Below are 27,814 nucleotides of genomic sequence, written 5' to 3'. Positions count from 1 at the left end.
GGCGGGGTATCTGTTCGTCCTGCAAACAGAATATCCTACCTAACCGTCTGGACTGCTTGATTGATTAACAGTTTGTGTTAAATTTTCAATCACTGAATCTTACGCGGTGGAATTTTATACAATTTGTTTGCAGCAGACAGAAATAATTTATATGCCACGATTGAGTAATACTTTACGTACATTACATTTTAATTTAATCGAACGAACGGTAAACAACATCTTATCTTTACTTAACAAATATATTTTACATTACGGTGTGCGAAGCTATTATTCTCGCTTTTCTTACAGTGAGATACATAAGAGAGTCACGATGAAGATCGCAAAAAATATAGACAAGTGTATCTTCTTATCATGGTTACTTGGAACAGTACTTAAAATGGTCTCTGAAAGAAAACCAGATGTAAGTCGTGCGATTTAATTAAACAGTATCAATATGTTCTGTTCGATTGCCTCGCTCGCGGTCGTGCTCTTTCAAGCGGCTTTCGCCAACGATGTGTCCGAGCTTCAAAGTTCAGAGTTTAAATACATCAATAAAGGTGCTGTATCGATAGCGGAATTGGTGAGTCAGAATCAAATATTCTGCGATATAATAGAAAATGATAAGGATTTATTTAAAAAATCACAAAAATAAACATACCTACATTCACACAAATAAACAATTGAGTTTTCTTTCAAAAAAGTATGACGTGTTCGTTAAAAAATAGCTATGATATGCATATATGTTTTTTATACATATATGTTTATTTTTATGATTTTAAGTTTTGTGTTAGATTATATTGTTTGAATTTAAGATTTACACTCTTAATTTTTAACTTTTTAATGTTTTTGTTTTTGTAAATATTGGTTACCAATTTTTAATAAGAGATAATACAAGAAAATATTTTGTAGAAGAGAGAGAGAGGGGGGGAGAGAAAAAGACAAAGTTGATCTATATATCCAAGTCAAAGTTTTTTACTGGCAAAGTACTGGCTCCAGTACTGATTTATCGTATATGATATTGACGCAGTACCAAGTGCCAGTACGGATTTAATACTAACATAATACTGGAATGGTTAGAAAAAGATCTGTATTAAAAAATAGAATCGTAACAGTACCGAAAATTAGTAACAAAATTTAACAGTATAGACAATCAGTACTATCACAGTGTAGAAAATTACTGCCATACAATACGAATATCACGCTCATGATACTAATATTTGCGCATTAAAAAACTTATCAAAAGAAGATTGATAGTGATAATTTTAAGAATTATTTTATCTATAATTGAATTAAATTTATGCGTTATCGAATTAAAATTTAAAATAAAAATAATAAAAGCATGTAATATACATAAATCGCGTATTTAAAATAAAAAAAGAAATATACAGTTTTATTTTTACTAAATTATTTTATATTCAATTAAAAAAATGATTATTTTATAATTTTATAATTTTATAGTTATTTTTTTATTGAATTTTGCAAAAATTTCTAGAATATTTTTAAAAAATGTTATCTACCCTTAAATGGAAATTATTTTTATTCCGTATAAGTTTCTATTGAAACATCATTTATACTTTTGTTGTCACGTAAAATAACTATATATTTTTATTATTAAATTCTATAAACCATGTAAATTCTTTTATTGCTTATATAAAAATTAAATTGTATTTTATGTTCCTGTGCAAACAAAAACTGATATTTATATTAAGATATTTTTTGATAATGTCGAAAATGAATTACATTGTTTTTAACAATTTTTCCATGTTTTTATAACATAAATACACGCTATATTTACGCATTTTATATACGCATTGTGCACATATTGTTCGTTCGATTTCCTGCGCATTTCATACACCGTATACAACATCTGTTTTTAACAGCCTTGACTATAATGAATGAGGATTATAGATTAATAAATGTTCGAAATATTAACCGTATAGAACATTTTTTTTAATAAAGTATTTTTATAAACCAAATACACACATTATATTTTATTGGAAATATTTTAGGTCTTTAACTAAACTTTAACTAGAATTAGTCCTATAGTTTTTCTGTAGTACATAGAAGTACTTCATGAAAAAATAAAATGTGATTTATAATTTTGTATAACAAGCATTTGGATAACTTTTTACGCTGCTCACATACCCGTGTACGAGGCATGGCAAATGCAAATTTCGTGAATGTCATTTTCGTGTCGCATGTCATGATATAAATATTTTTCTACGCTCACAACCTGATGGTGATCCAGTGAGACGAATAAAAAATACTACTATCACGAATGCATCAACCGTGTATTATAATATTGCAATTCAAAGTTTTGTGTAAAAAAAAAAATTAGATAAGTATGATGTCAAAAAAATATTTAATCTTGAGAAAATTTTGCTTCTTGTGATATTTTTGTCTATTTTTCTGAAAATTTGTAAGATGCATACGTTATAATACGCATACAAATTTTTATTTTAAAAACGAGAGAAGCGATGTATATTTTTGTCTTCTTGTTTTAATAGGAGTTCATGAGCAAACAAATTAAAAAGACTTTGCAGAACTTTATATCAAAACGCTATCCATCAACGTTCCGTCGAATCAGTTGATTAATGCATCATCACGATTTTTCTCTTGAGTCGCTTTCTTACTTTCCTAGCATGAAAAACAGGTCTCCTCGCCGAACAAACCGTTTTTTTTTGCAACTTTGTTTTTTTCCAGTCAAGAATAATTCAAGAATAATTTGCATTTGGTAATTACATCTGAAAATTGATCGCAGAATTTTACCTTTCGAGAAGAATGAGAAAATTCCTACAAAATAATTTGTTTAGATAAAACAAATTAGAAACGAATATGAAAAATGAAAGAATACGCCAATAATTACATAGTAAGTTTTCTAAAGATTAGCTTTTGTTTCGTATTAGTAAAATAGTAATAGAAGAATCAATGGCACGTACAATCCAAACTTAGTATCTCTCATAGTTTACATTTTTATTATTTTATGTTTTCATTAAATTTTACGATAAATCTTTCTGTTCAATTTATTTGCTCAAGCATGACTCTAATTCTTTGGCAAAAATCAAATTCCGATATTCGCGCAATCATCTGCGAATCGACTAATTGTATTAGTAGATGAAGATAAAGCATGACTTTACAAAATAAACGTCGTGAATATATCGTCACGTTGGAAGTTACCAAAGAAGTTACTAAAAAGCTTAAAATGGTTTTATCCCTTTAATAATTTGACGAAATAACTTGTGTATTAATTGATCAATCCCTTATACGTATGTAAATTCTTAAAAATATTTTTAATTTTTTATCTGGTAACGTGATTAAATTTTTATTTATAGATATTAATTACTTAATGTCGTGTATATGAATTTTAATAATAAATAATAATTAATTAGAATTATTTATGTTTATATATTATTTATTTAGAAAAAACAGACTATGATCATTAATAACGATATTAAATAGATATGGCATATTTCCTCTCTTTTTTATTTACTTAATATATTTCTTGCTTTATTTAATATATTATTTGTCAAATTTTAACGTTTTATTCTGCTGAATGTCGATCAAGACGAAAAGCTTGCGACTGTTTAAACACTTACAAGGCTTTCATAGAAGCAGCGATAAAGTTTGCGCCAATGACAAAACGTAATTATGAAGAATTCTAACGAAGGTAGCGATGCTCTGAGCAAATAAGAAGGGAAGCAACGCTTTTAAGGCGATAATGAAAGCTGCTACAGGCTGTAGTCTCCTCCATATTCCTTTGACCTTCGTCTTAAACGTCTCTTTATCTTTCTCTTCATTATTCTTGATTTAATCCGTAGTCGTGCCAAATCGATTAGTTTGGATCGTAACACAGTAAGCTTGTGTATTTAAAATTATGATTTTTTTAAAGTAAGATTCCATCAAAATAAGATAAGACACGAAACATAAACATCACTAAGAAATTCATGCAGCTTTATAAAGAAATCACGAAGGCTTACGAGGATTTCAGAAATAAATCACCTTCGAAATTTACTTGTAAGTTATTTATTCAGATCACAGTAGGAAGTTGGTTCTCTCAGTTGAATAATTCGTGTTAAGTGCTTTTCAAGGTGTTAAAATTCTAACTACGCTCTGTACGATGAATCTGACGTGTCGATAATTAAACTCAGTTACAACAATTCCCAACAAACCTGCTGGGCATTTCGTGAATTGTGAAAGGATGAATATCGCTAAACGACTTTGCTTAGACTTTAACGGCCTGTCATGTTTATTCATATTCGCACGTGGATAAGGTTGCCATCCGTTCTCTTTTCCTCGGACACTATCCTCTTTTCTCAGAGCATTTGGGATCATCTGGGGAGATTTTTGAAAGTGTTGAAAATTTGTTTACCGTGCTTTTTTCTTTACCGTGCTTTTTCCAATGTTACGACCACTTATTGAACGGCTAACAATTAAATACAACAAAATAATGGTGTAATTCTTAATTCCAAATTTGTAGCTAATTTTTCTCATGGAATTTACAGTCAATTTAAGAATGAATAATTTGAATCATAATTTAAATTGATAAGAAATATAGATATATTTGTGTGTAGATCTAATTTATTTACAGAATTTGGCAGAGAAGGAAATAATTAATACAATATTTTACAGTAAAAATATTGAATTAATTTTTTTCTCTTTCTTTTTTATTCTTTTAGGATTAAATGTTATATAAATTAATATACGAAAAGAATTATTAGATTCAGCCAGTTTTTTAAATATATGGACGTATACAATAATAAATAAATAAATAAATATTTCTCTTCTGTCTCGTTTCTGATAAAGCATTCGTGAATTCCACATTGCACATCAATGTGTGCTAATGAAATTAAATAATATGAAGAGATAAAGCTACGGTGACCATATGTCAAGTAGCTATCCTGCAGATTTGTATATTTTTTAAAACTTAATTTTATCCTTTATTTTAGAAATAATATCGCAAATTCTTTTCTGAAAATTAGCATTCTAGTATCTAATGAGCAAATTTTTATGCAAACAAATTTAATTTTGTGCAATATAATTTGTGTCTTTCGTCAATTATGCTTTTTAATTTTTTAAATTAAAATTATTTAAATTAAATCTGTGTATGTTTCATTTTTTATTATTTTGGACCGATTTTATATTAAAACTAAGAGTTAACTTCTTTTTAATACAGCTGAATAATACAGTTTCAAATTATTAAAAAAATTGCACGGTGTATATAATTCTCATATATTGCGAAAAATTTTTTAATAAAAACATCGAGCCTTGCCATGTGTGTGGCTAATCTCTTCTCGGAAGCAGAGCTTTCGCGTTTTCATGTGACATTTGGCACGCGCCAAGCGCGATCCGAAGCGCTAGAGTTTTTTCTTTTTCACGAATTTTCTCTTCCGATTCTCAAAGCCAATCAGCTACTTGCCCCCTCCCACGGTTCGCCAGGCAACTCAGTACCAACGCGAACACGCGAGGGGAAGGTTACGTCGTTTACTCTTCGCGATCGTGCGTTTTTCGACTCCGCAAGAGTCGTCTTTTTAGTACCGCGAAGTGAGATCTCATCGCGTTCCTCGCCGTCCTCTCGTCGGTCGAGAGTGAATTTCCCCGCGGGAGGCATCGCCGGGGATGTCAGTGTCCGGCGTACGCAACGAAAAGTGTCGCGTCGCCGCCATTAATTGTCTCGTCTTTTTAGTGCCGCGAGGTAAGATCTCGTCGCGTTTCTCGCCGTCCTCTCGTCGGTCGAGAGCGAGTTTCCCCGCGGAAGGCATCGCCGGGGATGTCGAACCGAGCCGATGCCGTGCAAAGTAGTCGCGTCCCTCGCGTCCCTCTCCCCTCTCGCCTGTGAGAAATGGCGCGAAAATCGGTTGAATTTTTTGTCGCGTCGTGTGCACAGTGACGGTCATGTGCGACGCGGTTCATGTACAACGGTCGCCCGCGTTCGTGTCGTGGTCCCCGTGTCCCCGTTTCCGTTCGATCTCGTCGCGTCCCCACGTCTTCTCGTCGATCGAGAGCGAGTTTCCTTGCGGAAGGCGTCACCGGGGATGCCAGTTTCCGGCGTATGCAACGAAGAGTGTCGCGTCGCTGCCATTGTCTCGTCTTTTGAATGCCGCGAGGTGAGAGCTCGTCGCGTTCCTCGCCGTCCTCCTCTCGTCGAGAGCGAGTATCCCTGCGGAAGGCATCGCCGGGGATGTCGAACCGAGTCGACGACATTAATCGGCGTGCAAAGTGGTCGCGTCTCTCGCGTCGTTAGCATTTCCGATCGTGTCGAGTGCGCGTGTGTGTGTGTGTGTGTGTGTGTGTGCGCGAACGCATCGAGGAAAACATCATCGATTCATTGGCTGGTGAGTAAATTTATTTATTATATTCGCGGAATTAATTGGCACGTGGTGTTATCGTCAGTATATTTATTTAAGAATTGTATAATATATAATATAATGTTTTTATTAGCAGCACTATCGAGGATTTACTACCTTCATCGACAAATCGTGAAATGGCATGACAAACAATTTCAAGTTTAGGACATATGAGACACATGTACGAAAGGTGATGCTGCTACCGCTTTTAAGATACTTCTTGGTAAGTGATTTGTTTTCATAATGCACAATTTGTCTTATAAATAACTCGCTCTCGTTCATAGAGTTCCATGCTCAAAATAAGCTCATTTTGCAACAGGCTGAGTGCTATCGGACTCTATATGAATTCGAAGATATAATTAGTTCGAATAAATGATATAACTATTGTTATCATTTACTCGAAACAATTTTTGTACATTACACGACTTAACTAATTGTTGTTATAGTTATCGATATTATCTGTAATATTTCCATTGTGGAAGTATTTGTATTATTTTTATATTATTTGCAAAATTTATCACTACGTAAACCAATTGCTCTCCATCAGCTTTTCTGTAATGAAAAGCACATATTTTGAAAGTGTTGAAAATATGTCTGGAAAAATTATGCGCGTCCAGAGTTTTAAATATTTCAATTACTTATTTCTTTTACCGTGCTTTTTCCAATGGCACGACCATTTATTGAGTGGCTTTTATAATATTTATTATGTGTAGTTAACGTATTCTCATATATGTCCGGGGTTGCAACAGAAATGATCCGATAGATCCGCGAACGTATTACAATTTATGGCGATAATTAGTTCTGCATGTGGCTGCACGTACAAATTCGTCATTAATCGTGGGAAGTCGAAAATAATTGTCGCCGCAGTAGCATCGAAAAGGAGGAACATAGCGTAATGCAATACACTGTTAGCTGAATAAAATTGCCAATAGATTGCAGTAATATTGTTTTTATTCATCTGGTTGAAATATTTCTGTCATTACTTTTGTCGATTTCTTTCTGCGTGTGATACAATGACTAATTGTCATATCGCTAACGATTAATAATTAAATATAATTAGCTAAACATTAATAATTCCGATTATAATGGAAATAATTTTCAGTAATGTCTCATTATTACCATTTATTAATTATCTGAAGCGTCATTAATTACATTTGTACTACCAACGACAGTTGGAGGCTTCAGAAATCCCGGGATATCATTAGGCTTATCCGTGGAAAGGGTAAGATGCATTTAAGCCAAGTATACTGAGCAGGCTGATCCAGTTACACGCGCATCGAGTATAACGTTCATGGTATAGCATTCCCGAGAGATACTGCACTATTGAAATGGTGCGAGATATATTACTTACGAGAAACGATCTGGAAATTCCTCAGCAAAAACGGCCAATAGGAATTGACCGTTAGGGAAGCTTCTCATCGGGAGTTTTCCTCGCCATAAGCGGCAAGAAGGAGAGAAAGAGAGAGCAGCCGGAGGGGACGCAAAAATGGTCCAATACCTCCTGGAATCCGGTCGAGTCTTTCTAGAGAAAAACGTAATACCAATAGTCACGCTGCACCTACTTTGACAAAGTTCTTTTTCGTCGAGTTCAGCACGTTCCTTTTTTTTTTCCATCGTATTTACGAGTAATCCGAGAAATTGGCACTGCGAACAACGACGATGCGTTTTGTACCCGTACCAAGAAATCGCTGAGTGAGCTTCGCAGTAGTAAAATAATGCTTTATTTTATTTTGGAAAAACTATGCATAAGTTTCTTTTTTTAAAAACGTAACATAGTCTATAGAAAATGAGGTAAGAAGAAAAATATTAATATTAAAAAATAACTTACGGCGCGATAATAATATTTTGTGCAAGCTAAATTAATAAAAGCGTTACGGTTTATTACAATTATTTCTTGATAGAAATTAAATTCTAAATAGAAATTAAAAAGCAAGAAAGAATATGCATGTTATATTGATTATTTATAACATTTGTCAAGCAAGTTATACAATTCTAAAAATACAATTTTCGCAATTGCGAAATTCTTTCTTTTACGATGATTTAACTCATTGAAACCTGTGCAGCATACTTTATAAGAATTCATGTTTGATGATAAAAACGACCTGCTGTAAAATTCTTAACTTTTTATATGCAGACTCGACGAGAAACCGTTTTAAGGCTTTAAATACAAGAATGATGGTGCAAATAAGACTTTCGGAGAAAATTGTATCGTGTATGGCGCATCATCCTATGCTATTGGTCGGAAATACATCTATGATCCTCTGATATTATCAACGAAACGAAGTACGGGATAACCGCGTTACGAGTCAATCTCTCCGTCAGGAATAAGCACGTCCCTGGAGGCTGAACGGAAACAGTGGGAGTAATTCTTATTCTGCTCGCGAAAATTCGAAACGATTTTATTTACGTTATTTTTAACGCAACTCTATTTCAAGGAAAGAATTTCTCCGCTGATAAATCTATAAATAATTCATAAAATTGATAATTGTAATTTATATTTATTTTAGTACAATGCTTTTCACACGCATAAATTTGTATAATAATTTCCATTGCAATTACAATTAAAATATTTATATAGAGCAGACCCCGTTTTCTCTCTTTATAGAAATGTCTTATAATAAAGTTCTTTCACTCTGTGCGCGCGTGTTTTGTGCTCTCATTATTTTTGCGTAAACGTAGGTGTTTGTTTTCGCAATAAATCTTGAGACAAATCTCTTGTCAATATTTCTTCGACAGGAAATTACGCCCCAATGTCTGGACGATTTAGTATCGTAAGGTGAAAGTGATGCAGTAATGTATATTTGTTCACGTTGTAGCCGATGTCGCATTATTTATATTATATGTTTTCTGGATAAGATAAGTAAGAATTACTTATGCGCTTATCATTTCCATTTAAAATTTCTGATAAGTCGTGTGATTAATCGAGCTCTTCATGAAGCAAGCACATGAGAAATGTTGCGTCTAATCGATTGGAAGATGACAACCGAATTTCACCTCATGTATTGGTGATTTATTAAGCCGTTTAGAGATAGTAATTACCAGATTGTGTATTTGATTGTAATATAATCGTTTAAGCCGTTTAATTGTCCGATTACTGTATGAGCATAGAGGCGATGAGGGAAAGGTTAATTGCGCTATAGAGAAATTGAATAATTTTATTGTTTTTATACAGAAAAAATCAACGACCAGCTTAAAGGATTTTAAATCTGGTATATCTGTGTTTTATTACACTAATACATTTTTGCACTCACGCTTGTATCCATGAACATACCTACACAGAAAAAAATGTAATATGGCCAATAGCATATGTGATTGCGGGCTGCCAACTACACAAAATACTCAATACAATAATATTCGCTATTAATGCAAGTACAATGTTGATACTGCAATAACATATATTATTGTATTGAGTATATATATCTGTAATTGGCAGCCCGCAATAACATATCGTATTGAATATATTACTTTTTTTTTCAGTGTATGAAAGTAAAATCTTGTACATTTAGATCGTCAAATTTGGATAACTAAATGAAAAGATAGAAAATTTATTTAGATTTCAAGTCACATTTTGCCACTAAAATATTGAACTGAAAAATCGAATGTACACAGAGAGAAAGATTTTTTTTAACTTAATAAATCGTTTTGTTTGACTGTTCCAAAGCATATATTCTTTGTTTCTAATAAATTTTATTAAATCTAAAGAAATATGTATAAAACTGATTAAAACCAAAGAAATATATGCTTTGGAATAGTCGAACAAAACTGTTTATTGAATTTTTCTCTCTGTGTAATATCGTAACTGTGAATTGTCTACTCGTTTACTATTTTTTTACGATCACCAAATATACACAAACTGTATACGAAATGTAAATTCACAGAGTTAGTTTACTTTGAGATTGCACGGCATTGCAGATGAGACTATAATGCAAGAGGTTGTGAAGGAGGGTTGCGCAGTATTGAATTTACTGGATACTTAGAACGCCGTCACGCGCCGTACGTCAAGCTTTGGAGAATCCTCGGCGCAAAATCTTTTAATGAGCTTAGTGAGTCTAGAAGCCTTATATCGGCAAGGTAAATGCGAAAAGCGACAAACCGTTGGTGGCAGTTGCGTGCGTCACGTCATTGGGATTTCTTCGTCCTCTATAAAAGGCTCCGGGGGAAAAAAAAAAAACGCTGCTTTGAATTCGTACGCACGTTTAAGATCGTCGAAAAAGAGGAAAACGCATGTTACGGTGAGTTCGCCAATAATAACGTCACAATTGAAGACACACAAGCGGGCGGGAAAAAGAAATACATTTCATTCTTTCCAAAAATTTAATTTATTCCATTCAGAAACGCAAGCTGCTTTGAATTCAGAGCACGTTTGCGTTCTTCGAGAAAGAGCACTCGTGATGCATTACGGTGAGTTGATAACAATAGAAGATACAAACGGACCAAAATTTATTCGACTCGGAGAAATAAATTACAATTTTTTTTTTTCATTATATTCATCTTAAAATCAGGATTAATATAACTTTGAAGTCGGCAAGAGTCAAACGGAGCGTCCTCTCGTTCCTGGATCTGCCTTTTTGATTACAACCGGCCAAATATTTGGCAACATTGGAGGGACGACATGTAATAACGACGTATAGCTATATCATACGATGGTTGATGCAACGATAGTTGAAATTTACCAACTTACGGCTCGCGAGGAAAGCAACGAGGGAGAGATCAAACTTCCGCGTACAATAGAGCGAACCGACTTACGAAGGGTGAAGGGATGCACCGAGAATGAGGGCTCGCCGGACATATCACTTTCCATAGAAACGATCGCGGGCTGCCCGAGGCTGTCCTTTGCCGATAACTGCGTCGTCGTTGTAATTTCCCCGTTCGCTGACCGCAAACTCTGAATCTGCCTCGTTTCGTTGCGCGCAGTCGCGTTTCATGCCACTTTATCGCGTACGATTGCCTTGTTGGCACCGAACGCGAATTTAAACCCGCAGGGATCCTACGAGCGAGAGAGAAAGAGAGAGAGGGAGTTTTATTTCGTCCTTGTCGATACCGGCGGCGTGTTATCAACCGCCAGTTCTCATTTACGTGCGCATCGTTTTCGATAACGGACAAAGCCGTCCGGTGCGCGCTCGAATAGGAATAACGACCGAGCCAACTTTTCTAACTAAGCGTTCGACAGACGACTTCCGAAGTGGAGCATCGGGGACAACGTTGTACTGTTACCTCGTAGTGACCAACTTTCCGTTCGTGATGTAACATACTGAACCCATTTAATTATAGGACGAGCAATTATGCAACTAACGTTGTCAACAGACGACGTTAGTCTGACGGATCTAGATCGATTGTCATTTACCGTGCTCTCGGTATTCTCTTTTGTCACTTTTCGGCCTCGCGTATTGGGCGCAATATTTTTTTTCACACCTTCGCTGCTATTTCTAGCACGATAGATTCCAAAGATTTCGATGATTTCGTATTATTTCATCGTTCACAGTGAACAAACGATATTTTTCAGCCTTTCCTACCTTCCGTGACAAAACGCACGGTGTGTTCGGGGCGTCATTGTATCGATTTGTTTAGTTTCCATTGACACACCTTTACTAATCAAAAGGGCATCAGACGCGAAATGTTCTCTGTCAGAATCAATTGCAATCAATCGTTGACCTTTGTAACTTGAAATCTCCTGCCACCCACCTGTTTCTCATCAATGCTCCTTCGTGATTTCATCGTATCCCTATTATTCATCGTTCAAGTGTGAACAATGGAGCAAAATTTTGATAACTAGCCAGTCACTGGAAAGACAGAGCGATCGTCTCGAGATAGAGAGGGGAGGGGGGGAAATAGAGCATTGTAGAGAGAACGATCTTCACTGGCGAAGACTGTTCTTTGTCGATAACGATTCCACTATTCCTCCTTCCACTATTCCTCCTTTACTCGGTATAATGCCGTGAACTTTGATCAGTCAAAATCCATATTCGTCTTCGTAGCTTAGCAGATTGCGAGGTGGAAAGGAGACGTTATTAAAGCTGTTTAATGCTAGCGAATCAGCTTTTGTACATACGTATCGATATTAGTTACTGTTATGCGAGTTACAAATTTCCATAAAATTCCGATTCATTTCGCAATAAATATCTTCGAATCAAAGTTGCAATATAAACACATAATATAAAATATAGTTTGATTGCATTCATAATTCTATGTAAAAATTGACAAAAATGGGCATTTAGGAAAAGATCAAGAAATTTTAATTTTTACATATTAAAAATACTCAATAAAAATGGAATTTATTTCAACGTGGAATTCTCATTGTTACTTGCAGTTTCAAATAATCTAATTGGTAATTATTAATGTTAATAATATTTGTAATATTTAACATAATTATGTACATTATTATGTAGTTTAACAGTAATTCTTAAAGTCTTTTTACAACAGTTTTATAACAGCACGTGAGGGCGTGCGAGGAATCACGAATCTTTTTCTGTAATTTCAATTTCGTATGCGACGGTTCAAATGCGTACGTAGACTCGATGCGTTGATCGCGGTCATCACACCCACTCTCAAGTATGCGCGTCTCTTGTACGCGCAGGAATGTCACGTGTATGTAACTGTGCTCACGCACACAGGTGTCCTGAGACAGGAATGTACGTATATGGACACTTTTAATTTCACTGCATCTCCTCGCAGATTCGATTATTATAAATCATCGCGTAGCAAGAGATTTCCCTTTTTTTAATTCGCGACGCGAATTATATAATTGATGATTGAAATTACGTGGCAAACAGCAGAAGAGTCAAGCACAGTATAATCTCTTCTCTCGATTTATATGGAAATTGACAGAATTAAAGTTCTAAACGTACGCTAATAACTTAATGATAATCCTTGATGCATTTCTTTGGCTTTTTTACAAATACTCAGAATACAATTCGTCATATTACATAGAGCTCATGAATTTTTACGAATATAATTTTTTAGTTTTATTTATTTATATTTGACAAAACATATATAAATATAAATTATATATTTTCATAACAAAATGCGTAGAACATACACATTGAAGATTTTTCTACAATGCCTATCATTGAAATCAATACTTGCAGATGATCGCTATATGATCAAAATGAAGAAACGCGGAAGTAAGGAGAATAAGGATAGTAAGAGTTGCCAAAGTGGTAACAACGCAATAGATAAAACGGATTCGGGGGACCTGAGCGATGATGAGAATCAAGGCTTCGGAAATTGGCTCCGGTCTGGTTCTGGTGTCGAAATGATGCGGCTCTTCGTGATCGCGAATTCGATTTTGGTTTTCGTGACGATGGCTTGGCCGAACATGAGAGAATCCTTCTACATCATCAAAGACTATTTCGTGGGAGAGGAGGAGTAAATAATCTTTCAATTAAGAAGCTTAGGAATAATATATATAATACGTTATATGTTGTAAATTTAATCAGTTTTAAGCATGGCAATTTACATTTACATTCTTACACACAATTATTAGCTATATTTGCTAACACCAGCCTTATTCTTTTTGTTCATATTAATTATTAATTAGTCTTAAACAATATCAATATATATTTGTAATTAATTAAATATATGTTAATATCGAAAGTAAGAAACAGTAGAATTTATAATAGATGGCAAATAAATATTAATTTTATAGGAATTGTTAAAAATTATATAATAACTCTTTCATTATTTATAAAAATTATAAGAGGGTATTAAATTCAACACGATTGTGAATTATATTATCAATTAATAAATAGATAAATCAAGAAAAACACTGAGAAAAAAATACTTAAGATACTGAAAAAGACACTAAAAATTTATTTGTGAGATATAATTATATCTGACTGAAGTAAATCTTTATTTAAATATGACGTAATAAAATTTGTTTCCAGCAAATTGATAAAAACATGAGAAATATTTTACAGAAGTATATATTTCCTCACAATCAAAATTTCTTATAAATATTGAAGGAAACGTTACATTTGCTTATTAATATTTTCATTATTTTTCTCAGTGTAGATATTTAATGAAACAAACATGAAATAATCGTTGTACTTTCAAAAGATTTATATTCTTGTAAATGCCACAAAATGAGTAAGCGGAACTGTGACAGAACTTTTTCGCTCAGCGTTTGAAAGTCAGATGTGCAGACCGTGATATATTTGTACAAGATAAAACGCTTCCCTATATTTTCTTTGCTAGAAGTTCTTGAAAGAGTAAATCTCCAAGATCCACAGGTCGTATAACTTTTAGTAGAATTGACGAATAACTTTGTTACCGAATCGTTTTATTTCTCAGTCAGTATGAAGATTATTTTTTGACGATAATTCACACAATAACGCTTTTGACAAAAAGAATTTTAGGATATTTTTATTCACAAAAATTGTGTTTTGATAACAAGCAATTTAAAATGTATCGTTTTATAAGATTAAAAAGCGCAAATATATAATTCAACAAAGTCCAAGAGTATCTTGACATTATAGATTAAATTTTTATTAAGTTCGTTAAAGCGTTTAAATAAAAAAATGTCGAAATGCTTATGCGTCGAATAAATTACGAAAACTGCAAACTAGAATGTAAGACTTAAAAATTTTACATAAAATTTGCTCTTAGCATATGCGTCTCTTGTCAATAGCAATATAAGACTGATAGTTTTATTAGCCGGCAAAGAATTATACGGTATATTTTAGGATATATATCATTTACCGCAATATACTATACATAGAATGTCGTAATATCGCGTCGTAATAATCAACCGCAACCGCGAGGCCTTGTCATGTTGACGTTTATTATTCGCGGGGTGTTCCTACTCGGCGTGGTGGGCTGGTACAGTGCCATCGTCTTGAGGATGATCGACGGTTACTTCCAGGACCAGTTTCGCGTTTACTTGCAGGAAGAGTATCGCAAGCATCCGCGGATCAAGGTCGAGAGCGCAATCGGGGCAGTCGATAAGGAGCCGGTTGTCCCGAGCGCGTTGCCATCCGAGCCAGCAGATCCGAGCCTCAGCAGCCTCAGCGCTACGGAGGAGACCTACGGTTTCAGCCCGGCCGACATCGCAGACGCCTGCCCGCGTGTAGCCGGAGCTTCGAGCGGGAGGCCGGAGGAAGTAGTGGCGGTACGGCTAGCGAAATCGCGGCCGCCGTAGACGCCGGTAAAAATGCATTCCCGCCGGCGCAGGAAAGTAGGAAACCGCCGAGCGGAGACGCGCGATAAAGAACGGCGACCGGGTGCCATCAATCAGGACGGCGACCGCGAAGAGGATGCGATCGAGGGGAACGTACTCCGCGTCCCCCGTCCCGAGAAACCGCGGCGTCGCCTCGGTAGGAGGGGATTATCGCGTGACGTGGGAAAAACCGAGAAATCTAAGAGTGAACACGCTTGACTCGTCCTGACTGACGCTACAATTTCGCTGTCACTAGGACCTATGACGACGGGGACAACGACGATTTTTCCGAGTTCAAGGAGAAGGAAAGGAAGAGGTTCTGGTGTCGAAGTTGCGATCCAAAACCAAGACGGACATCGGATGCTTAGATAGGGTCACCGCGGAAGAGTATTGTCCTCTGACCTTAAAGGACGAGACTTCTTGCGGGGAAATCGCCACGTGGCCGTGACCGCGCGAGATGAGTCGCGGTAAAATTGGACGTGTTAGATTGGAAGTATTAGACACGCGGAAAAAGTTGTGCATCAACAGCGGGACATCAAAGGGACATGGGAACACGCTGTGAAAGCGCATGCAGAAATAACGCTGCGAGGACTGCGACTGTTACTACAGTAACAGTCAGTTCAATTAGTTTCGCGGCTTTATTAAGGACGATGATGATAGACTGCAAGGAGCCAGTTTTAGAGCCAGTCACGTTTTTGTTCGTGTTTATCGCGATTTACATTCAGTTCGCAACTTGAGTAGGTTGAAGCGAGACTACGTGTAGTTTTAATGTAAAACAGTGTACTATTATTATCTTTTTATTAGACAGAATCAAATCTTGATTAAATATAATTATAACTTTGCGTTAACATTTTACTTCGCTAAATAAAATATAAAATATATGTGTGTTTAAAATAAACTTAACTTTCTAAGTTTCTTGCTACGCATTCTATGTTACAGTAAATCTTTTTTATTTTATGGCTCCAGCAATTTTTAGGCGATAACTATAGTATTAGTTAAGAATAAGTTTTCGCTGCTTACGGATATTTTGAGAAACCAGGACAAATATAAACGATTCCGTGAATCAAACAAGGCCACTAAATAAGGCACCGTTGTCCTTTGACCTTACGAAAAGAGGTTCCACTAGAAGAGAAACTAACGAGTGACCGTGAGAAGTCAGAGAAATCGCAATATACAGTGCCGTATTGGAAATACTTGCGCAGCTGAAACATCGAAAACACACATTATGAAACGCGCGATTCGTGTCTAATCGTGTATACTGAAGGATAAAAAAATTAAAAATTGATATGTGGGTATATGCATTTGTCGCGTTATGTAAAGATGACAAATGTTGTCAGGTAATCGCTGAATGGCATGCGTAGGAGATGCTTTGCAAATGTATTTAATTTCAAGGAAAATTGCGTAAGGTCAAAGCATTTCGAGCTTCTTTATAATGAGATGTTATATCGCATTTCGCTATTAAGTGACAAAACTTAATGGTATTCGAGAGTAAAACTGAGCGATCCTAATAAGCAGAGTATAAGTGTAATCGCACATTCATTTTCCAAATTGTATACATTGTGCGTAAAAACAAGAAAAATCCATTTTGTTATAACGCGTTTAAATTAATAATAATGTTTATTACGTATCTTTATGCCTGGCTAAAGCTTAATTTATTAATTAATTTTCATTATGTTTATTGAAATTGATAATTTATCGACGAATACTGTCCGTGCAAATCAACTTTTGTTTTATACAGTTAAACGCATACGTAAATAAAGTAAGAAGTTTTATTCATTATTATTCTTAAGAACAGTTGTTGAAACCCTAAACAGCTCTTGCGTTTTAATTTATAATTATAACTAGCTATGCCCTGCCACGCGTTGCTGTGGCTCTCTATTCTTATGCTACGTTTTTTTTTTTTTTTCAAATTTTCTTTCCTTTCGTTGTTTAACTTTTAAGAGTCTTGCTTTACTGTTGCTCTTTTTATTTTATTTTTGAATAAGCATTTATCTATCTTTAATAAATCTTATATTCATTTATTCACGTACTTTTAACTTTTTTTTTCTAAAAGCTGCAATGGATTTAGAAATCTATTTAAAAAACTGTTTTAAATAAGTTCCTTTTTTTTCAATAAAATAAAAGCCATCTTTATTTTTCTTATTACCTTAATTTAAACACAATAGAAACATTCTTCTCCTCTCCCGGTCTCTCTCGTCTCTCCCCGTCTCTCCCGGTCTCTCCCCGTTTCTCTCCGAAGAATTATATTTATAATTACATTTACATTTGTTTTTTAATGTGTATTTTTATATTACACACATTAATGCTATTTGGAAATATAAAATTTAAAGTTTTTTTTATATAAATGAAATTGAACCACTTTTTAGATATTCTATAATTCTTTTAGATATAAATTAAAATTTTATTTTTAAAGAATCAATAGTTAATAATATTAATAATGATTGGATCAGAAATTTATGAAGCTGTAAATGTAATAATTGTAAAAACAAAATTGTAAATCAATACTACATTATGTAACAAAAGCGTAAAGTCGAGTTTTTTGTGTACAAGTGCAAAAGGCCGTTATGCCCGCGTTGCATACTATATTTTATGTTACTCGTGCGTCGATGTATATCTTTAGTGTCTTGAGTTTTCGCAAATTGACAGGTTAACCAAGGCTAGATTCGCAAAAGCGACAAACCACCATCGATCAATTCTGCATGAGTTACCATTTGCGTGTCGCGTGATGACGCGCATGCGAGTACTGAAATGATCAAACGTGCTGAAGAAGTCATGCTGAAATGTTCTTCGCCACGATTCATGCCATCTATCAGAAGACAAGATCTGTAATATTAAAATACTGAAATCGGCAACTTTATCCATAAAAAAGTGACACGAAAGAAATTACTTTGACGCACATGTAAGAAAAAATAATTTTATTTTAACGGCAAAGTGTTATAGTTAGATATAAAGTGTATGTTACAGGATCATGGTATTTACAGGAGCAATTTACAACAATAAATCATATTATTACGAATGCTCACGGTCGATGGTTTTCATTTTCCTGCCACATTAACCATGTAATGACGCCGCAGCAGATTGTCGGTTTACACACAGATTGGAGCACCCGTGAATGATGCTTTTTGTAACTTTGAAAAGCATCGTCAATTGACTGCACAAATCAAGCAATTTACATTTGCTAAATGCACGCGGTATTGATTGCATTCAAAAGCGATGACGTTGTGTGCGAATGTGCGCTTACACGAAGAGAAATACTAACAGAGCTATCGAAGTCCGAATAACAATAATAGAGGGTGGTAGTAAGCTGCATAACGTCATTCTCTTTTGTCCTTGGCAATTCGAATAACAAAATGTCTCTGAATCATTATTTTCTGTGATAATAGCGATTCTGTGATAACAAAACGGCAGTTTACGCAAACTGATTGTAGTGTAATAATGAATTAATTTCCAAGTAATTACGTAACGTCGGTGAAACACAAGTGTCTTAAAATAGATTTTGTTAGCATTTCGTTAACGTTTATCTTGCGAAGAACAATTTGCGTATTTACTTTCGATTGTTTATAATGTTCAAAGCGTGCTTAATGCAGAAAACGCTTGTCCTCGTAAATGTACAACACCTTATTACATCATTGAATTAATCGATGTAATAAGAGCATCATATTTATGCGTGTGGAATGTGTTCTCTATGCACTTTTATGTCGAATGCGTGGTAGATACAACAGTGCAAAAGGAATTTTAAATATGGAATTTAAATATCTTTGAATATTCTATTGAATATTCTATTCTGCACTAGTAATCGAATTGGAATATATGACACGTTAAATACAATTTTTCTGGAATTATGTGAATCCTCAACTGTTCCTTTTGCCGCGTAATATTTCGGTTGCGCAATGCCGTATGAGCATTTAATTTCAATTTTTATTTGCATAACAAATGACACCTTACTTTTAATTCGAGCTAAGATTACATGTGATCGAAATTGAACTGGAGCAACGTAATCGTGCGAAACTTGACAGATTCCTTATTCGAGTCTGTGTCGCAGACAGAAGGACGGATTGAATTTCACTCAAGTATTTATTATCACTCAAATATTTATTATCACATTGGAACGCGACTTTTGATGCGCGGAGCATACAACTTGAAGCTGGAGCATTGTGAGTTAATCATTAATATTAATAGGCACTTTTTTTACAAGAAACTCTATTTTTCTATAATTGATACATCTTATTATTTTATGCATTAAAGTATTAAGATTATCAAAAATTAATATTTGCAATAGATAAATTTTAAATAAAAATATCAACAAAATATATATACCCCAGAATAAATATAATAATAAAGTATTAAATACGTCGTAAATTATTGATGATTTAATACTTTTATATATATTACAAATTTTTAAAGAAATTATTTGTAAAAAATCATATAATTTTATTTAAAAGAAACAAAGATAATTTTTAGATTTTTTAAACTGTTTCACTTAGAAAAAACTAACTAAATCGATTGTGTTTAGTGTGCAGTTTGTAGAAATTGTAAATGTATTTGAGATATGCATATAAAATATTAATAGGCACCAAGATCCAATCTCTTGATATTTCTTTACATATTTATGTGATTAAGCGATCAACTTTAAATTATTCTTGTCTAATTCTATCATATAATATTATGCTCAACACGAAAATAAAACTTTCATATTTCACTTTACTTAGTTTTAGAAATAGTACCATTTTAGTGATGTACTTTGTATATCTGTACGGAAAGAACGATTTTGATAAAGTAACTAAAAATTCAAAATACAAATCTGAAAACAATTTTTGTTAAATTATTAATAATTATGTAGGACAGCTCAAACTGCGTTGCTATAGAATGTCAACATTTTTTGCAGCACTGCTTATCAACCATTCTTAATAATATAGTTATTTTATTGATCTAAAATTATTTTCAGATCTGTATTTAGCTAAATTTTTAGGTATTTTAGCAGAATTGTTCTTTCCGTATAGCGAAAACATAATTAAACTAGCGAATAATAAAAATTGTGTGAATTCCGTGTATCATGGGATTGCGATCTTTTATCAGATCGTCGGGTTTTACAAAGGTACTTTATTCACAAAATGTCTTTTTGCACGCTGTAACGATGCGACATTTTTTTAGACGCGAGGAACGGTCGCGGACGCACGAAGTAATTTCCTATGTAATTGAGAAAATACACCGGCAATGGCCTCGTTACGGTAGCCGTCGATTTCTCGTAACGACTTTCCGCGCGCGCGCGCCCTGATTTGGCGCTACGCTTTTTTATCTGCTCCTCTCTCACATCACAAGAATTATAATGCGGACGATAGCACGTCGGCGCAGATATCTCGATCTACTTCCGGAGCGTACTGACAAGTGGTGGAGAAAGGTACAGACAAGTCGGATTTTATTAATATTATGACTTGGGTCATGATGTATACGTTGCACCTGCCTTTAGTATAATGATTGATAATTTTTATTCTCGTAATTCACTATGGTACATATGACCTACTCAGATCTACAATTTAAATATACTAACGTGTGTGTGTGTGTGTGTCTATAGATCCGAAGAACTCGAATTTTAATTTAATGATTAATTTTCAGGAAAAATATGACAATTAAGCTATAATTATTATATAAATACTTTCAAACATAATTTCTCTGCTTCAAATTTACTTGATTGTAAACATTAAATTTGCGTAACAAATCATAGCTTTGTTGTGTAATTGAAACGTGCCAAACCAAAACGTAAGTTTAAATGTTAAAAAATTTTCAAGAAAAATACAAACTTACTTTCTTGAAAATTGCTTTTAAAATTTTATAAAAAGTTATCATAAGATTTAAAAAGATGAGCAATTAGTTTCTGCAAAAGAATTTAATTAACCTTTAATTTAAATTTTTTAAAACTCATGTTAAAGTCATCAAACTATTTCAAATGTAAGTAAAAATGTAAAAGTTTTTTTTTTCTCCGCGCTTTCCACACCAGACTTTATGTGTGTGATAGAACACAATGATATATTTTTAATCTAATTAGATATAATTACAGTTATTTGTATGATATGGCGATATCAATCTATGACAAACCAAACATTTTCTTGTCATCATGACTTGGCTGTGATATCACTTGTGACCTACCTTTTATTACGGAGATATGCGCGAACCGAGTAAAGTATTAAGGTTAATATTTGTAAAATTTTTTTCATATATGTTGCACAAAGAAAATGATTACTCAAAAGAAAAGTCTAGTATTTCTGTTCTTCTTGAGATTGCATATAGTATTGTGTAAGTCTTAATCTTCAGTTAATCTCGACGTGCTCATTGCCTGTTTTCTCTTCCTTTAAATATAATATATTCCTAACTTTGATTTCATTGAAGCGTATACAAATTTCCACGAAACATGACTTGGATGAGAGCTGCACTTATACACGGAGAAAAAAGTAATTGATTCAACAAAATGTGTAGTTGCGGGCTGCCAACTACAGATGTACTCAATATATGCTATTACAATATCAACATTGTACTTGCATTAACAGCAAATATCGTATTGAGTATATCTGTAGTTGGCAGCACGCAACTACACATTTTATTGGATCAATTACTTTTTTCTGTGTATAAAGAATGATTAATGAAGTAAAAAAAAAAATGCGAAACATTTGGTACTTGCATATGTTGAGTTATATAAACAAAGGGAATAATTATACTCGATGTTAAGATCTATTAAAAGCTATTTCTATTTCTATCATTTCTGTTTCTTGTTCGGGTAACCATCTGGTCGAATGCTCCACTTTAAGATTGTATAATAATATTGAAATCTCTATTTTCAGTTAATATCTTGATGTGCTCGTTTCTCATCTCTGCATTATATAAAAAATAGTTTATATAAAGAACAGTTTAAAAAAGTAAAAAATGCGGTAGAAGAATTAATATTTAAAATGATACAATTGTACAAAAATATTTTAGTAACACCGTGTGAACAATATTTATAAAAAAGATTACAAATCAATCATTTTTAAGCAACTTATGTTTACTTATGTCTTTTTCCGCTGCATATTAATAAAGTTATATCTGAAATGTTTTTGAAACAAATTTTAAATTAAATGTGCGATATCATATAATAATGTAATATGTAAATTTTTTATTATTGCTCTTTGTTGTTTCATTTTTTTTTCTTTAGATTGCAAAATTATATATAAAAGCCAAATTAAATCGAATAACTTAGTATGATAAAGTATAACGATTATCTATATACTTTCTATGAGTTATTTAGATATTGTTTTTGTAGAGAATGCATATAGAAAGATGTTTTACTTTATTGAAATGTCGGTATAAGAAAGTTCGCTTCTCTTGAAAATAATGTGTATACTGAAAATACTTTTAATGTATCGCATTATAAGACACGCGATTCCCTCAAAACAATTACGCATAATAAACGCCTCGAGAGGAAACGCCGACATGGTGACCCTACTTTCTCAATTTCGGTGAGAAGAAAGTAGTCCGGAATCCTTAATCTTCTCGGCGTTTTCAAGCTTCGCGGTGATTGGTGAGGAGGAGCGAAATTTTGGAGCAATTAGGAGAGATTCGCAAATGAACCGTAAAGCGTACACCGCGCCGCGTGAATTGAATAAGCATCGAAGAAAATCTAGTTCTACTCTTGCGCAGCAACGTCCCTCTTCTCCTTGTTCTTCGCGTGCCGTGCGTCCTGTTTCATAATGAATTTCCTAATGAAGATTATCAGTCGCATTGGTTACACGCCGCCAGCGTGGCGTTAATTGGATCTCGCGCGAACCATTTGGGGTGTGACGCGATTTACACCTGTGTATAATGTTAACAGGAGAGCGCGTTTCACTCCGCTTGATGCCGGCGATTAAAACTATGCGGAATTAATTTACATGACAAGAGCGTGTGCACGTGCAAGGTCGTGTCTTCGGACATTTTTGTACGTAACCGATAAATGTATTCAGGGAACGACAGCTGCAATACTTGGCCTTTAAACCGTTCGGATGACTTCGTTACATAATTTGTTGTGCGCGTAATTCCAAAGTGGCCACAACGACGATCGTTTCATTATAAAATTAACAGTACAATTGTCCAGGATGTGATTAATATAATTGTCATAATTAATCGCTTTCAAGCTTTACATACACAAAAACCTCGACATTACAGAAGTTCAAATAACATTATTAATTTTGTTCTAATGAAATTATCATTGTTTTCAAGACTGTTTCTATATTTCTTAACATTCTAGGATAAAAATTAAAGTTGATTTCTTTTTCCGTTACAGGTGTGCCATTATTTCAAGCAGCAGAAACAAACAGGTATTGTTAGAAGCATCAATTATTTATATCTTTATAACTTTTTTTATGAAGAGTACCTGGATTTGTATGCAATGGTACGATTTTCCTAATATTTATTTTTAAATTGAACAACTGGCGGAATGAAACGGTAATGGCCAAAGTAGCGGCTAACAATGGAAATCGAGATATCATGTAAAGATTATCGCACAATTAGGTTCTTAAAAGGCTAGTGGAAATCCGCTCGAAACTTTATCTTCTTCGCGCGCGAGCTTCGACGTGTCGTCGGCGAGCGAGAGAAGTCTCGTAATGCGACACGCGCCGGAAAGACACATTTATTTTCTTTCGCGATTCGTGTCGCGCACAAAACACCGGTAGCTACTCCTGCGCTGAATCGCAGAGTCTGCAGGTAGGTAAGTGAACGACCTTAATGCAACGGTATTTGTGCGTGATTTTCAAAGCATGTAATGTCGACAACGGCACGTACGCACGTCGCGCGTAAAGGTGCCGCACGTTGAAACTGCTCCGGTTACCTTCGCCCGCATCCGCCGTGACAATTCGTGGATTCAGACACGAGTGTGAGGAAAAGCAGAACTGAACGAAACAGACCGTATGGAAAAAAAAGTTGTGGCCACCAAATGTTGAATGAAATAATATTAATTAAAATATTCGGTTTCTTTTAATAATAATTTTGTTGAATAAATTTAATTACAAAAAATTATTTTATTCTTCTAAATATTTAGCATTTATTATTAAACGTAATAATATAAGCAATTATTTGGTATTATTACTAAATATTTAAAAGAAGCAAAATTATTTTTCTAATATTAATCAAATATTTAATTGATATTATTTTACTCAAAATTTAGTATCTTACTAAACTTTTTTTATTAATAGAACATAACAGAAAATTAACAATATAATTAATATACTTTTATTCATATTGACACAATAATAAGACAAGAACAAGCGGATAAAAATTTGAGATATTTTCTGTCGCAACAAGATGAAAGTTAAATATTTAATAATAATCATAATATTAATCATAATATGTACATTGAAAAAAAGAGTTCGATAAATTTTATTTTATATTTTGTGATATATTTTTTTCAAATTAAATAGTGAGTTAATGCAATCAAATATTTAATAATTTTTATATGGTTGATTTGTGTTTAGTTCCTGTTGCTATTAATATTATTAATAAATATATTAAATATTTGGTTATTAATGAAACATTTAATTGAAATTACTTCACCAAAGCTCAATTGTTATTATTAAACTTCTTTCTTAATATGCAACATAGAAAAGTTAGAGCAAAGTTTTTAAATATTAAAATTTAGATTTACGTTTATGTTATTAAATATATATGGACAAAAATAGAGAATAGTAACTCAGAATTAGTCGATGTTTGAAGGCATTAATTAACAGCATATTTGAGAATTTATCGTCGATTTGATTAACATAATTAGATCATAATATTAGAGAAGAGAAATATACTCCAGTTATACTGAAGATTTACATCTTTGAATAATTGAAAATATCTTTCATCATGTTAGTTTAAACGTGTTATGTTTTTCTCTCAATGTTATGCGAAAGTAGAAAGATTTGTGATACAGTTAAACTCATTTCGATGAATGGCAAGTTTTAAGAATTATCATACGCATAAGTTCACATGAGCAAGACCTAACAGTACTCACAGTTCTGATACAAGCCAGCGCAAGAACCACCGAAGGAAGTTCGTAAATCTCCCAGAATTACGTTAATTAGCTCGTTCGCGCGCATTCACTCGTGGACAAACTTGTTTGATTTTTATAATTGCCGTCGAGTCTGTTGATTTTTGAAAGTCGAAAACCGGCGCACGGCACGAGTAAACTGAGTACGAAACCGCTTGTATTTCTAGTATATAGAAATGGGCGCTCGAAACTCCATAGTCAGGGGACCTGTTGCGGATGATCCTACGATCAGAAATATGCCTGGACCCTCGAGGAGCACATTCCAAAGGAAAGGTCGCGGGAGGGGGAGAGGGAGGAGGAAAGGGACAGGAATTGGGATAAGGAAAAGGGAAAATTTTATTATGGTTCGATATACAAGTCCTCTAATATAATACGACCCGCTAATAAAATACATCGTTGTACAGCGTCATAATAGTTACTTTACTCTTATTGCAATAATTTTTTGCGATAAGTTGAAAGCGATTTAAGATAAAGCGAAATAAAAATAGACAATAATATTTACCGCGCAATTATCGAGGTGAGCGCAACGAGAAGAATTGTAGCGATGACGAAGACGGTAATGATGAGAGTAATTTTAATTGCAAGTGGCTTAGATAGTGAGAATAATTTACGCGATACTGTAGACTCTATAGAGGAATATTAGCGAGACAAAGGAAGGAGGTGCTCATTAAAAATTGACGCAAGTCTTTGTGCACTACGGTATACCAAGGATGGAAAATAGACCGAAGAAGTCGCGTCAATTCAAGAAGATCAGCAGAGTGACGGTGAGAGTGAAATGGATGTGTGGGAAACGCGAGATGAAGGATACGGATGGAGAGTAGAGGAAGGAGCGGGGATAAAGAAGATGCGCCCGGCACGCATTCCGACCGTTCAAAGGACCTTTCGGTCGGGATGGACCTGGGCTTGCCCTTCGCTGCTCTCACCGGAGGGCCGTATTGTTCGCGTCGAACCATTCGCGGTTGGCGGCACGAGAGGGGCCGAGAGAACGAAAGGGGGAGAAGAGGGGGGGATTGGGGGAGGTAGTATCGCGGGACCCCAGCAGGGCACCCAACTTAACCTCTCAAAGCAAACGGTCAAAACGCAACACCAAATCGGAGTCCACTTACCTCGTAGCTTGTTTGTGCCGCGCTGCGCCACGATGTTCCCCTCGTCATTCACCGGCACCGACCACCGTTGTTTACTCGGATATCCCAGAACACTATCGTCGAAATACCTCACTGTAATAAAATATAACTATACGTCGCAAATGTCAAAACATCCGGACGACGTCCTGCGCGCTGCATCGTCCTACGTTCGTTTGAAAAACGATCCACGGTGTTGGGCGCTACTTGCGGAATTTGTAACACAAATTCTAGCTCGATCTTCTCGAGGATCACCACCGTCGCCCGTGCCCTCCTATTTTGCGGGATTACACACTACCTCGTTGTGATAAACGATCTCTCGCGCACATGTGCGTATACTGATAATCGTCACGGATAGGACACGAAAAATACGAGGGGACCGCGCGCTCCGTTTCGAAGCAGCAGATAAGACCGAGCGATGCGTTGCCGTTTTGACCTGCCTGCAAACTGACCAATCGTCGCGCAGGTGGCATCCCGCTGGTCCCCGCTAGTCCCTGCTGGTGGCAGGCGCAGGAGAAGGGACCCAACCACCTGCCGCGCGACCTGCTGGGACCTGGGAAAAGATCAACCAGCAGGTTTCAGGTTCGCTTCAACAATATAGCTTGCCAACGCCAACTGGTTGTTGGTAATGTAGTTACCACGTCTATGAGTAACGGATTCTCGATCATTCAATTAACATTCTAAAACATTACTATCGATTAAAGTGTCCCAAGATTCAATCCTAAAATCTAATCATATGCTGCTGAAACTTGGGACAAGATTTGGTCTTTTCATAATTATTCAAGTGAGAGCCAGTTTATGCTGATTGATTGTTGGTAACAGAACTACTGATGGTTCTCCATGAACGACGGATGATGGATAGTTTATGGTTCAAAAATATTATCATGGAATGGTTTCTTAGGCGGTTTTATAACGGCGAAACATTTATTCACTGCTGAAACCACGAGATTTTCTTCGTTGTCAGTTGCTGATAGAGTCTCTCATATTAATAATTTATTACACTAATTATAATGTGCATGTGATGTGCACGTGATTAACAATTTAAATCGTATGTTTTCAAAGTAGGAAAGATACATAAATACCTTTTGCATTCATTTAATCGAGACATTAAAAAAAATTTTTTTTTAATCAATTAATCTTGAAGAAACAAGATGCAATATTGCATCTAATCAATATTAATGAT

General features: G+C 34.6%; 2 protein-coding genes, 1 long non-coding RNA gene and 1 pseudogene across 3 annotated transcripts in view; 3 read left to right on the top strand and 1 right to left on the bottom strand.

Moving 5' to 3' along the window:
* LOC105834222 overlaps positions 1-27,081 on the bottom strand; it is a 94,865-nt gene extending 67,784 nt beyond the window's left edge. Inside the window, exon 1 of the mRNA XM_036287195.1 lies at positions 26,617-27,081. The gene's annotated coding sequence lies outside the window, so the exon portion shown is untranslated. The remainder of the gene's footprint in view (positions 1-26,616) is intronic.
* On the top strand, positions 4,668-6,881 carry LOC118645655. Its single transcript, XR_004963343.1, has 2 exons — positions 4,668-6,311; positions 6,418-6,881. It is a non-coding gene; the product is annotated as an uncharacterized LOC118645655 (long non-coding RNA).
* Positions 10,052-14,092, top strand: LOC105838019. The gene is made up of 2 exons (XM_012683273.3): positions 10,052-10,555; positions 13,409-14,092. Exons 1-2 carry the CDS (start codon positions 10,399-10,401, stop codon positions 13,690-13,692), a joined length of 441 nt encoding a protein of 146 aa, XP_012538727.2. The 5' UTR covers positions 10,052-10,398; the 3' UTR covers positions 13,693-14,092.
* LOC105838020 lies at positions 14,219-17,259 on the top strand (annotated as a pseudogene).
* Positions 27,082-27,814: the final 733 nt, after the last annotated feature.

This window comes from Monomorium pharaonis, chromosome 5 (genome assembly GCF_013373865.1).
Source record: "Monomorium pharaonis isolate MP-MQ-018 chromosome 5, ASM1337386v2, whole genome shotgun sequence".
Taxonomy (NCBI): domain Eukaryota; kingdom Metazoa; phylum Arthropoda; class Insecta; order Hymenoptera; family Formicidae; genus Monomorium; species Monomorium pharaonis.
Note: the sequence above shows the minus strand (reverse complement) of the source record. Positions and strands in the feature narration are given on the sequence as shown.

Excerpts from the sequence above, each read along its gene's own strand:
- LOC105838019 (XM_012683273.3), top strand. The coding sequence starts at position 10,399 with ATGCGAAAAGCGACAAACCGTTGGTGGCAGTTGCGTGCGTCACGTCAT. Across the intron at positions 10,556-13,408 it reads AGAGGAAAACGCATGTTACG|ATGATCGCTATATGATCAAA; the intron begins GTGAGTTCGCCA and ends CAATACTTGCAG.